The sequence below is a fragment of the Aspergillus eucalypticola genome (assembly GCF_003184535.1).
Source record: "Aspergillus eucalypticola CBS 122712 chromosome Unknown BO83scaffold_14, whole genome shotgun sequence".
NCBI lineage: Eukaryota > Fungi > Ascomycota > Eurotiomycetes > Eurotiales > Aspergillaceae > Aspergillus > Aspergillus eucalypticola.
In genome coordinates, this window is record NW_020290288.1 from 655,075 (window position 1) to 668,559 (window position 13,485).

General features: G+C 47.9%; 3 protein-coding genes across 3 annotated transcripts; 1 reads left to right on the forward strand and 2 right to left on the reverse strand.

The window, feature by feature from the left end:
- Positions 1-7,393: 7,393 nt before the first annotated feature.
- On the reverse strand, positions 7,394-11,090 carry BO83DRAFT_47580 (KH domain protein). Its single transcript, XM_025537382.1, has 7 exons — positions 10,331-11,090; positions 9,975-10,256; positions 9,462-9,923; positions 9,081-9,405; positions 8,669-9,033; positions 8,426-8,623; positions 7,394-8,378 (listed from the first exon to the last, which is right to left on the reverse strand). The coding sequence occupies exons 1-7, from the start codon at positions 10,856-10,858 to the stop codon at positions 7,518-7,520; spliced, it is 3,021 nt and encodes a 1,006-aa protein (XP_025387650.1). The 5' UTR covers positions 10,859-11,090; the 3' UTR covers positions 7,394-7,517.
- On the forward strand, positions 11,091-11,944 carry BO83DRAFT_47573 (uncharacterized protein). The gene has a single exon (XM_025537381.1). The coding sequence runs from the start codon at positions 11,324-11,326 to the stop codon at positions 11,894-11,896; it is 573 nt and encodes a 190-aa protein (XP_025387651.1). The 5' UTR covers positions 11,091-11,323; the 3' UTR covers positions 11,897-11,944.
- Positions 11,945-12,929: 985 nt separating this feature from the next.
- BO83DRAFT_379048 (uncharacterized protein) lies at positions 12,930-13,431 on the reverse strand. The gene has a single exon (XM_025531411.1). It carries the CDS (start codon positions 13,343-13,345, stop codon positions 13,160-13,162), a length of 186 nt encoding a protein of 61 aa, XP_025387652.1. The 5' UTR covers positions 13,346-13,431; the 3' UTR covers positions 12,930-13,159.
- Positions 13,432-13,485: the final 54 nt, after the last annotated feature.

Genomic DNA, 13,485 nt, shown 5'->3' on the forward strand with positions numbered 1-13,485 from the left:
CAGGTTTCATCTATCATCTATCTGGGGTGAGAGCGACCAGTGCCAAACTGGGCCATTTGGATAAATGATGCAAGGGGTAAGTTTTTAAGCAAAATTGAAAGAAAAGATCCAACCATGGGGAAAAGGACCCAGAAGTGGTCGACCCACTAAACATATCCACTACAGAGGCAACGCTCTTTATCGAATTGATGTCTTCGTTGAGAATCAGCGCCACAAGTTGCTCTGTACGAGATTCAGCATGGAGTGCCTTAGGCCCAGCTACACATTTTTTACAGCTATATTTTAATGAGCAGAGGATGATTTACCCGCGATGAGAGCTCTAAGAAATTCGTTGATTCGAAGTCGACACTGATAGGGACATAGCTTTCTTGGAATGGCTATCAAGAAGTTGCATTATCTGCTGATAAACTGCAATGCTCGCCGTATAGGCGAATAGCTTGATACGCTACGTCCTCCCATCCAGATCATTTTTCACAATTCGCACTGATACAGTACGGATGGACGTGGGGTTACATGCTTATCGAATAAGTTCTGAAGTGAACAGTCGGAAGGAGTAATGCTCATACGAAAATGAAGCTTTGATCAGAACTTGTCTAGTCGCAACCCTAGAGGGACGTATTGCTCGAATCACATACTAATGTATGAAATTGATACTACCAGTTCCAGCAAGTTTCAGTACATCGACTTTCCGAAGCTAGGCTAGCCTGTGTGTTCAGACCCGAGATGGAGTACAAACTCTAAGTCCGGGAGTACGCACCGAAGACGTTCGATTTAGGGAAGAGGCGGACCAGGAAGCTTTCCGCATGTGGCTGGTGACCTATGTCAATCCACACGGGGGATTAAGGACCATCCCAAAAGTCTGCCGAAGCTGAGAGGGGGTTTCAACAAACAGTTTTGGAAGTATGCGGCTGCTATGTCCGGACCAATCGCCGATATAACAATGATTGAAACCGGGAGACATGTAGTAGCTAAGGGGGATTCCTCATGAAAACACAGGTAGACTCCTTAAGGGAAGGAGACACAGTGTTGGTCCATGCACTAAGCCCTCAAATATACCGGGCCATAATCTCACATAGCCTAACACCTTTATAGGATGCTGCAAGGAATAAGAGCCTGCTCATGAGATGAGCTGCTATAGGCAAATAGCGAGAGGACGAATCCAACAGGACGGCTCCTAGAATACTGCCAGACATTGGAGTTATGGCGGCCCTCGAGGTTCTTAGTAACTTTCTGCCACATCGCCATGGCTCTAATCGGTGAGGTTTCAAGGAGAAATATGGCTTCACAAGCACAGTTGCGGTCTTGATCGAATATTAGGGGCTTGAAAGCAGCTTACTTAGATACAATGGGGAGTCAAGAGAAGAAATCTTGGTGCTGGGAAAACCTAATCGAAAGACTAACAGCTAGGAAGTGTCAATATGGTCAGAATAATCCACAGACTGTCGATATTTGGATGGGTCCGTTTAACCAGTGCACCTGCAATTCGGAAATTGGCAAAGATGCCCATGCAAAATTGACATATTTAATGGCATGCAGGACGAGAAGACAGGTTACCCATTCTGGCACTGAGAAGAGCCAGTATGCAACTGAAACCAACATAATGATTGTCGAAGCTAAAGCGGAAGACAGGCGAGGGAATAACCAAATTCTTGAAAAAAGTCAAGAGACAGACACTTATTCCATATCAGATAGTGGAAAACCTTCATTTCCGAGCGCATGACAGATAGCATGTAGTCATTAAAGAAAGGCGTCTCCAGACTATCTGAGTGAGCCGCGGCTTGCTATTGACTACTACTGGCTTTGGCCAACAAAGTAAAAATTAACAAGGATTTATCCTGGCTGACTTTCAAATTGCTGTGGGCGATTCTGACCAGAATGAAGCCCTGATTAGGTATCAGCTGGATGCCATCTTTCTCACAATTCTAGCCGTCAACAAGCGGCTCTAATTTCTTCAGGATAGCCACAGATCTTCTTCCTCATCGTGGGGGTTATAAAAATTGCCATATCTACAACATAAGAAGTTTCAACAGGTCTATGGCAAGATGAAGCGCCTCTTACAGGGCCACACGGATTACTCTTTCTGGCATAAAGATGCCAACTTAGCAGAGACTAATACTATCATTGTGGAAGCCAATGCGGTGGGAAAGATGGACTGGCATCAGGCTATGGTATATGGGAAGTATTAATGTTATTGCGCAAATATACAATACGACTTACTTGAGTTATAGTCTTGTTGATACATAATGGGACTTATAGTTAGGTATAACGGGATGCCGTGCAAACAGGCCAGACATGCCACTTTATGGTATCGCAACCGATAGCATCGACTGGGTCTTCATCAGAGTTGACCAACAATCGAGGGGAAATAGGATCTTCCATCGAGACTTCGCTATGTCTGAACTCTGAGGTTGTCACTCGCCTCTGGGACCATCAATAACGGTTGAATAGCAGAGAATTTCAGGTTGATTATACGAACAAGGAACTCGCAATTATTAACATCACCAATCTAGACTATCCCCGCATCCCGAGGACGGTCCAGAGATCTATTCCTTTGTGCATAGGTTTGTTGATTATGATCCATCGGCTGGAGACCCAATGACTGGTCTGCCCTGTGAGAGCTAGGAGGGAGAAATACGGTCGACAATCCAGACTGGGTTTGAGGATTCTCCGTTGATTCAACTCAATGTGTTGTTCTCTCTTCAATAATATATCTTGCTTTCCCAGATTACTGAAGAGAGACTGCAGATTGCCGCAGACTCCCGTTAACATCGTGCGTTGAGGAGGATCTAAGAGCTCAGTGACAGTGCACGAGAGGTGTACAGCAAAGCAAAGCAAGAGCTTATTTGCGAAGTAACCTGGATTGGTGAGCATACACTAGCCAAGTGCTGGTTGGATGGATGGTACCACAGGTCTGAAATTGACATAACTGGCTCCAGCGCGATGATCGTGGGCAAGGCCTGTGGGTGAAAATTATCTTCTAATACCTACACTTACGTGTAGTATATACACGGAGATATACGCATACTAACAGCCGAACAATGACCTAGTGGGGACTCTCCACCGTGTTCCACGTCCGCCAGCTAATTGTCTAATCTAATAGACACTTATGACTATTCTGACCGTGCTGACCTCGAGATGGATCGAAATTGCCATGCAATGAGCTTGTGCCAATTTCTATACCGGGCTTGATGATACCCCTTGTGGACACGACACAGACTTCTCCATCTGATATCCCTGTTGACCGAGCGCGCTGAATCATGTACTCTCTAAAATCTGCCGGGGCGCTAACTATATTCTTGTGGAAGCCTCCCTTCTTAGAAACTGGATCAGGGAGTGGGAGTTGACTGTCGATCTTAATGATCTTTATATCTGCGCAATGGTCGTGCTCCATGGATACGCGAGGACTCGCTAATTCTGTATCCTGACCTGGGAGGAATAGGTAGGACGTGGGAATCAGTCCCAGCAGTTCAACTCCCAGAATGTTGAACGGTGGGAGACCCTCGCCATCGCGAAGGCCACCCGCGAGCTCGACCGGATAGCCATGGGGCCATTATTGGCCCACAAGTCAACATAAAGGCTGCACTCTACACGTGCCTTTATTTAAAGAGAGATGACGGAACTCACTGGTATCAATTAGAGAAGAGTAATGGATATAAGCAAAGAATTACTAAAATTTACTCTATAACTTAATTGAAGGGAATACGTCAGACAAAGTAGTAGTATATAAGTGATTATAGTGCTCTAATATCACGGGAATAAAATATAATGAGAACTGATGTAGTTGATAATACGGCGTAGAAGTAGTAGGTAGTTTGTCTGCTACTGGAAATGACTCCTACAATGAGCCCTGAAATTAGGGTTAATTACATCCGAATCCGATGAAGTGCTGACTGTACACCACCAACTAACAATCACCATCTATTAGTCTTTTACGACCAAGGATGTGCTTTGCTACCTGTTAAACAGACCAACAGTACCATCCCCCCCACCCCAAGATACTCAGCGCCCTACAACATACTAGTCCACCTTCCATCCTTCGCCATGCAACTACCCATTGTTTTAAAAACTGAGCGAACATACAGGATCACTGGTCAATTCGTCCTGATGTGGAAAAAGTGACACAGTACCGAAAAGGATTGCATTCATATAACAACGGATGTCCATAGTCGACGACCGGCTCGATTTGGCATTGGTATATGTCGTAGGTAGTGCATACAGGACAAGTACCAGTTGCTGATAGAGACAAAATGAAGTAATTTTTCATCACCATTGCACTTCACATGTCACATCACTGAAATGGGGGATGTATATTAAATATACATAGATTAAAATTTAAACACTATTCCGGATTCTGTCGTTACCGTCCAGGCTTTTCAGATGTGCGATTCTGATCGAATCAAGTAGCAGCGAATGTTTGGCTTCCATAAAGACCTATAGGCTTATATGCGCCTTGCTGATGGGGTGGAAAGTCACACGAGGCTGCAGGAGGACAAGATACCTGCCACTGATACTGAGTAGGGGAGTGTTCTTGTAGATCTTGCGTTGCTAGACATCTTTGCCGTGAAGTGTTTCGTCTGTCATTCCTGGTGGTGACTCAGAAGACGAACATGCCTCGACCACTTCTACTGAGAATAATATCGTTATTATCATGTAGACGCACATCAGGCATAGCGTAACCATCTGACACTAGCTTCTACAAAGCAACCGAACCAATGATCATGCTTGCTTGGGTTCACGATCTGCTCAGCTTCTTGATAGATAGATTGAGACAGAGTAATGCCATATGCATTTAGTCTCAGACTAATGGACTAATAATGCGCGGATCAGAGAGACAACAGAAGATCTTGATCTTTCATCTAGTAAGTCCAGGTAACATGTCTTTGCGAATTCATAGAGCTTGATCACGTCCTCGGCGCAAGTTCTCCTCCCTGAAAAGATCACAAGTCTTTTGGTCTCGTCCCGTCTCGCCTGATCCTTAAAAACTGCGAGTCTAACTCCATTGAAACGCTCTATGAGAATATCTCTTGAACAGCACTTCTGAAGGTTCAAGCCAATTCCACCAGAATGGTAGCTGGTTATCAGATTCTCTTGCTTTGCTGGATGTCAACACGTGGTACCGCACAGCAGGAATAGCGAACAGTAACAACCCATCACCCAATCATAGATTATCCTTTCCTGCCCCGACCATATACTCCAGCTCTTCACTTGTTTTTTTGCGAATGTACTCCCGCTTTTAGAGCCAAGTGGGTATGTGAAATCTGGCGAGATATCCAGTCAAGTGGGTATAATATCCCAGAAAATAATCGTCATCTCTCCTAATATTGACCCATTGAATCTACGGAAAGACTTCAGACGAGCCATATATCGATAGACATCATATGTTGATTCATTCCGACACCTTTTGCCTTTCCTATCAATCAAGAGATGCTAACGGCTGTTGTTCTCCAGTGGAAGAGCCACAACCCTTTGAACACATACTCGGCCTAGCAAGCTAGGTAGGATTGAGGAGAGCTTGGTTCAAGACATGCTTGGCCAGAAATTAAATTGCTGACTGCAGAGCATTTTTTTTTTTTTTTTTTTTTTTGTCCTCAGAACCGGCTGAGGCATCCGCAAAATTTATGTCGAGTCCCTGCGGATTTCTTTCAGGGTATAGTAATTTTGTCGGGACACACTCTCAAAACGGTCGTACGGCCCTTCTTTCCGTTCTTCTTCCCCTTGCAGATATTCATATATCCAAGTTTATGGAAGATATATACTCGAAAGACAATTCCCAGGGCATTCTCATCTGGACCTGGCTTTAGCCAATCCGTTAATGCGACCAGAATACTAATTGATATCCCCGAATAGTTTTGAGAGAGTATAATTAGATATACTATACTAAACAACCGCATACCTCCGAGATATTGATCGCTTTCGATGATATCTTCGGTAGGTAGGATTTGCTAAATCCCCGTTAGGATCCATTCGATATATCTCCCTTTAAGTAAATCCGGAAAGGGATTGCACTGATCGGACAGATTGGACTCTAGGCGCCCTTTCCTCCTTTTTTTTTTTTTTCATTGCGTGGTAGCCTCGGTATGACTTCAAATGCAAATCTGTCCATGTGGAGGCCATTTCCGAAGACGATGCAGTTTCGTGCTCTTTTGACATCATTTGTCCTCAGAAATATTATGTTCTCGTTCCATGCTGTCGTATGTTCGGACAGACGTCTGATAGTGGCTCATTCTCGCTTTGAATGTCTGTGTATTGCACGGTGAGCAAGTTGAATGTAATGCAATGGGTGGGTGCGGAGATGCTTCATTAGTAGTATGTTTAATAATATTAGGTAGTATAGATATTATCTTGGCTTTGGATGGTAGTGCCAAATATCATAATGTGGATTGTGTACTGATGTACTAGGTACAGGATCATCACTATGTTCGCTGGAGGTATTCTTCATTATGGGAATTTGGTTATATATTGAGGTGTAGTTATGGATTGAAGAGAAAATGGAGAAGATGGAGGCTGGCTGGCAGGGAAGAAGGGGGTTTTTATAGTAGAGAAAGATGGCCATATCAGGTAATGATGGCGAGTGAGTGAGTGGCTATAGCGAACAGAATGGAATGAGAATGGTGAAGAGGACTTGGTTGAATGTAGTAGTATTTGAGTGAAGGGGATGATACTATAGGGTATATGATGGTATTGATGCTGGAGTATTCAATGAAGTGGTATAGGGCCCCTTGTTTGCTCTGGAAAAACGTATGTGGAATTCCCTGTAAGACTTGACTTGGCTGGTATCTGCACCTTTGTCAAATGCCGATGCACGCATATTCTAATGTTGTGGGTAGTCTATCAATCTACGTTACCTATGAGCAGCACGTTGCAACGAGACATCAACCCCATTCATGACTACGCGCTATAGATCTTGGATATCGTACGCATAGAGGTATATAATAAAGGCGCAAAAAGAAAGACCAAAACGAAACAGGGCAGAACCTAAATGGGTTGGTTGGGAAGTATCCATCCCAGGCAAAAGGCAAATATGCGATTGCAATGATCACTTCAAAACCGACATCTGTAGCAAGAAAAACACCTTCGTACACCATCGTTTCACTTGGTATCATATCTGGAATGTATGAACGCAAAATTTCCCATCTTCCACGGTTTGGTATCTCATATAAAACCTTCCCAAGGGCACACTCATTTGGCACCTACACACCCCGGCTGAAAACAACCAAGCACAAAAAGATCAACAACGAACATCTCGCACGAATGAAAAACCAGGGGTAGAGGGGAGAATATGGCAGGGAAGGAAAGGATCACAATGCTAATGCCTTTCTCGTATTCTTCTTCCCTCTATTGCTTTTTTTTGCATCTTTTCTTTCACTTCCTGACGTCTTATTTGGCTTGCACTCTGTGGTATCAAAATAAATCCGAAACACGAATCGCTGACAACAAATCAAAACGAAAAACAGAAACTAAATGATGAAAAAAAACAGAAGTCTCTTGGGGTATACTGCTGCAAATTGACATTGATTTTAACGCGGTGGCCCGATTGGGGCCGGGTATCCAGAAGTAGAATTGGAAGTACTAGGACGACCACTGTCAAAAGAAGCGCGGGGGTCATGCTTGGGGGTCATGTCCCCTGGCGCGGTACCGAATGGAAATTTGGTGTCAAAGCGCGCGGGCCAGCCATTGCTGCTGCTGTGGCTGTGAGAACTTCCGAGGACAGGCACGTCGTCCTCGGCAAGGTTCACGCCAGAATCATTCCATGGGTTGCGGTAGCCACTGTCTCGAGACTCCATGGAGACCAGTGACGCCTTCGAGGCGTTACTGGACGCATGCTTGAAGAAAGATCCGGGAGAGGCCGAGTGATTCTTGCGGCCAATGAACGAAGAAAAGGAAGAGATGCTGCCGGGCTTCCGCAGTCTCTCGAAGATGGACCCGCGCTCGCTGGTCTCATCCGAGAAACTGGGGCGAGTGGGGGAGTCGGTGACAATGGGAGCGGGCGCATGCTGCAGCAACTTGGAGTCGAAGAAGGGGAGAGACTCCTCGAAAGAGTCCGACTTGGGGCGAGGAATAGCTCCCTTGACCGTAGTCGCGTCGAGGCCGTGAGCGACCAATCGAGAGATCAGGAAGTCAATGGCATCCTTGAGTCCGCCGGCATTGTTGCGAGTATATCCGAGCACAACCCGGTCTTCCGGCCCGAACACGGGTGAAGAAGAGCCACTCTCCGAAGCCGAGGCCGGAGGGTCCGAACTAGTATCGACGGTGGTATCGACCTCGTATTGGTCCTTGAGCTTGGCACACACGTCGTCGTGGAACTCGGTCGACTTGAAATACTCGCGCAGCTCGGCAGAGCTCTGGAAGAGTAGCTCGTGGCTCTCCGGAACCATTCCCTGCGAAGGTTAGAACTGATGAAATCCATCATGAGCAGTCTACTTACCAGTAAGGCGTCAACGGCCTGTGGGACCTGGTACTCGGGTCCGGAAATAGTCACGACGTCACTGGCAAGTTCGGTACTAGGGAACTCGATCTTGCAGTTCCACTTCTTCTCGAGCTCATCGATCTCAGAGATGCGTGCGAGTAGTTCACGGTGATACAACCGGTTGATGACGACACGTTCAGAGACATACTCGGCATCCTATCCAATTAGCAACGAAAACTCAACCCGGGAATGGCGACTTACGACTTTCTCGACCATGTCCATGATCTCCTGCTTGACCAGGTCCAGACTCTGAGCGTTACGCGCAGGAGTCCGGCAAATGACATTGTCAACCTTGATGTCGTCCTCCTCTTTGCCCATGCCGCCACGGTCCATGGCGTTGGAGAACTTGACAAACACTGAGTATTTCTTCATGATGCGCTGGATGTGCTGGCCGCCAATGCCGATGATGCGCTTGTGGTACTGGTCTGGCACGTGGAACGAGATCGACGCCGGCATTTCCTGTTCAACAAGATCCAAGCCATTCTTCGTGGACTCGTACTGATTCCCACACACGTCAATGTAGAAGTTGTACTCATTGAAACCATCGAAGATGATTTGCACGTTGCCTGCATACGTTAGTACGTAGCTCATGTGGCGAATACGGTAAACTCACTCTGGCCCATGATCTTGTTGATCTTGCCGTTCTTCTTGCCGCTGACGAATTCCTTGTGCTCGTTGGCGAGTTCAATCTTCACGCGCATCTGGTACTGGCTACGCTGCACAAACGGGATCTGGTTGATCACCATCATCGCCGCCTTGACCGCGTCATCCGAGCCATTGATGGTGAACGTCAGGTTGTCAAAGCTAACTTCAGCGCCCGAGTTGCTGCAGATGTCAGAGAGCATGGTGCGGACGTCTGCGGGAGACGGCGCCCGGAAACCCCCTTGCGACGGGTCCGGCATGATGATCCACCACGACGCGCTGTAGAATTGACCAGCCTGCAAACGTTAGTCAGACACAAAGCAGTTTGGAATGAAGTACAGTGTAACCCTACCAAAGCCATGATCTCCCGCACGGTGCGCTCGACATGCAACACTTCGGTGCCCTGAATACGAACCAGACCCCGCTGCGTACCGAGCTGAGGAAAGAGGACGTAGGAGCCGTTCATCTCCATCACCTTGCGGACCTTATCCAGACGATCGAGCAGAATGTTGTCGATCTTGTTCGAGTTGACAATGACATCCTTGACGTAGATCTTCACGCCCATCACAAGTTCCTGGAGCTTTTGCTTCGCACGTGCAATCTGCTCCTGCGTATCACCGGTGATGTAGACCTCGTTCTCGCTGCGACGGTGAGCACCCGGCGGCGTGTAGCCGAAGATGCGGGGGAACGGCGGCGGGAAGTAAATGGCCGTGCCAGTGGCAGCCTCGATCAGCTTGATGTTCTTGCGAGTACGGCCGCAGACCAAGGTGTGCATGGTCAGCTCCAGCTTCACAGCGTCCACGTGACGTTTGAGCTAGTAACAGTTAGTTTGCCGGACGTTGATCGGTCGGAAGAAAGAACCCACAATCTGATCGATCATAATCAAGACTCTGGTCTTGGCATGCTCAGCGCTCTCCATATCGCCGTAGATGGAAACCCGGAAGCGTTGATCCAACCCATTGTCCGAGGCGTAGCCATAAGAAGACACCACCGCACTATCCGTGTCACGGATTTTGGGGCTCAGGAGGAAGATGTCCGTGCCCGTATAGGCTGCCAGCGTATCCAAATGCTCCAGAACACTCGCTCGGATATTCTTGGTGGTTCCATCCAGGATCAGGTGCATGTCCACGTCCACGGTCGCACATCGCTATAACATGACCCGTTAGCGGATAAACCGGATTCCAGTCACCTGAGTATGAAAACGTCGAATTATCAACATACCAACAAAATGGGCGTCTCGTTCAACACCCTAGCTCGCATCTTCCGCACCGTCTCTCCATCACCCGTGATGCAGACGTTGGTCGCCAAACCCTGAGGGCGCCGTTGTAGCGAAGGGACAGTCTTGGGCTCCGACGAGGTCACAGCCGCCTCGACCCTCCCGTTACTGCTTTCAGTGATTTGTCGACACAATCTCCGCAGGGCATCGACATTGCTCGCGTGAACGGGAAGCTGGTGGACGGGGGTGCCTTCGGGGGTGCCCTCGGGGAAGGTCCAACGTTGAAGGGCGCCAGGACTCGCATGCAGGACATCGTCGACGTCGGGACCGGCAAGGGTCGAGGAGAAGGGCACGTTAAACGAGAGATTGACGGTCGGGTCGATTCCGGTCGGAGGAGTCATGGGGGGCGCGCCATGCGGTCGACGGAGGGAGTGAGAGGTCATGTCGGTATGCGGTCGAGACATGCCAAAAGTGGGCGTCATACGCTCCCAGCCATGACGGGCTTGGCCCGTGAAATTGGAAATCTTGTGCATGACAAGGGGAGGTCGAGTCTCTAGCCCCTTGAACAAGTCGAGGGGAGAGAAGGGTGTGGAGGACCGGAGAGGAGGGAATGGCGAACGGGTGGGCGAGGAGGGGGAGGAAGAAGAAGCGGAGGATGAGATGGAGAGACAGAAGGTAGTCGAGGGCTGCAGTCGCCGTTCCCGACAGGAAGTGGGCGCGCAGATGGAGAGGAGAAAGTGGCCGTTGGTGGAGGGTGACTGGCCACCGACGGGGGTGGGATCGGAATGGGAAGGAAAAGGATGAATCACAATTCAGGTTCTAACAACCAAAACGGGTATCAAGCAAGAAGGGAGGGGGAGGTGCACAGATGAAGAAGAAAGAAAGCAGATTGGAAGGAAATGAAGAGGGAGGGGGAGGGCGCGGAAGTGGGAAAGGATAAAAAAAGGCAGGACTAAGGAAGGAAAAAGGAAAAAGAAAAAAAATAAGGGAAGAAGGAAATGAATCCAAGTCAAGAAAAAAAAGGAAGAGGAAGAGGAAGTGGAAGGGGAAAACGAGAATGGGATGAGGGATCAACAAAACGGCGTTGGGTCTGTTGGCAGCACCAGCAGCAAAAAGCTTTAGACTGGATTTGGGGAGGGGAGGAGGAGGAGAAGAGAAGGAAGAGAGAGGGAAAAGGAAGGGAAGAGCAAGAAAGAGATGATGAAAAGGGAATGGATGGAATTCCTCTGGCCGAATTCAGGCAAGCAACAGAGCCAGTCAGCGCCTCTTTTCAGCTGCTTTGGTGTGGATGGATGACTGACTTTTGGAGGGGCGGAGAGAGAGAGAGCAGCAGAAGAGCAGCCAAAGAGCTGAGCAACAAGTCAGTAGTCAAGAGTCAAGAATCAGAAGTGGGAATTTCCCTTTTCTTCACACCTTCTTTTCTTTCTCTCTCTTTTTTTCCCCAGGCACCGATTTCAAAGGGACTCGACCTCGAGGAGCTACTACTAGTTAAGTTACCAGCTTATACTGACATACCGTTGGGGGAAAATCAAGATACACATGCATTCTGTTCATATTCTATACCTATTTAGATCCAGTTGAGCACTATTCTAATATTTACTGTAGACCTCAATTTTCTTTCTAATTCCTCTCATAATTAATCCCATCTTCTTTCTTCTCCTCGTTCAATTCCCATGATGATGGTCATCACTCCCCTTCGAATCCTCAGGCGGGAAGGGCGGGTACTCAGCCCAGTGTCTAGGCCCAATGTTTGCATCGTCTGGGCCAAAGTACGACTCGAAACCTGGTGTGGCCATTCCTGCTGCTGCTGCTGCTGCTGCCAGTGCCACACAACTTTCTCCCTCTCCCCTCGCTCTGATCACTTGCCAACTAACTATTCTTATGATTTTCCCAGCTTACGCGATATAGTTAGTTAACCACGAAGTAGTTTGGTTATTTAGTAGTAGGCCGGGTTTATCGCCTGAATCTCGACCTCCTTAGGGTCCGTCCCTCCCCCCCCCCTTCTCCAATCAACATTTCCAGAAAAGAATGACTCCTTTCATCATCCACCCGCCAACATACTTTTGGTAGCACTAGTCTAGTATCTGAGGTGACCTGACTGACTGGCCTTGGAATTCCACTCGGAAACTCTCTTGACTACTTTACTACTGGACCTGTCGTCCATTTCTCGTCATCACCATGGGGAAAAAAGTAAACTCAATTCTGACCCAGAAACTTTCTCTCTCTCTCTTTCACCTCGAGTCAATCAGATACTTTATGAAAATGATATATAAAGTTGTCCATTCCTTTGATTACCTTCCTAATTCTTCCATACACAGCCCCTACTAGCAGATTGAGGAAGGGAGGGATGAGGGAGAGGGAGGGGGGGGTGGTGTATTCCACTCCTCAACCTCGATTGCGTTCATCCTAGTCGTCCCTGCACGGCTCCACCCGGCTTGCCCGTTTCGGGTCTGCAAGCGAGAAATCCCGGTCCCGTCTTGTAGATCACGTGTGTGTTGTCATCACGCTGTATTCCTCTTACTGTATTCAGATACACACTAGTTACTCATGCCTCAGGCTGAATAATTGCCTCCCAAGGAGATAACTTACGTAGCTACACAATTACACACATCAATGCAACGGCCGCTGCATCTGCATCTGCATCTGCATCTGCAATTTATCAATCAATCAAGTATCCCCGGTTTGTGTCGGACACACACACTCACACACACACTCACACCAGCTCGGAAGCTCCAGGAAAGCAAGCTGTTTGCCATCCACAGCTCGACACCTGTAGGTACCGGGGCAAAGCAGCCAGCGCGCCATACCCATCCACTCATCATCATTGGTTGTGGCTATTTTGAAAGGGTATTGTTCCACCAGGTAAGGTACATCATCACTCTTATTTTTTTTTTACCCCCGGGGAACTCGGAAGAGCAGGAAGAAGATAGTAAGTAGATGCCTGGGAATCGAGGGAGAGAGAGGGGGTGTGGCCCGGTTGGCTGGCTGGCTGGCTGGCTGGCTCCCCTTCGTCTCCCCATTTGCCACTGGCGTCATCCTGGAATACCTGATACCTTGATGGATGGATGCTATGGAGACGGCTGGAATTCCAGGATGCAGAATATACACAACCTACCCAGCTATAGCATATACGAGAAAACTAAGACAGATATAATTACAC

Coding starts and splice junctions, on each gene's coding strand:
- BO83DRAFT_47573 (XM_025537381.1), top strand. CDS start 11,324: ATGAATCCAAGTCAAGAAAAAAAAGGAAGAGGAAGAGGAAGTGGAAGG.
- BO83DRAFT_47580 (XM_025537382.1), bottom strand. CDS start 10,858: ATGCACAAGATTTCCAATTTCACGGGCCAAGCCCGTCATGGCTGGGAG. Junction 9,034..9,080: donor CAACAAGATCATGGGCCAGA/GTGAGTTTACCG, acceptor TAACGTATGCAG/GCAACGTGCAAATCATCTTC. Junction 8,379..8,425: donor AGGCCGTTGACGCCTTACTG/GTAAGTAGACTG, acceptor TAACCTTCGCAG/GGAATGGTTCCGGAGAGCCA.
- BO83DRAFT_379048 (XM_025531411.1), bottom strand. CDS start 13,345: ATGGGGAGACGAAGGGGAGCCAGCCAGCCAGCCAGCCAGCCAACCGGG.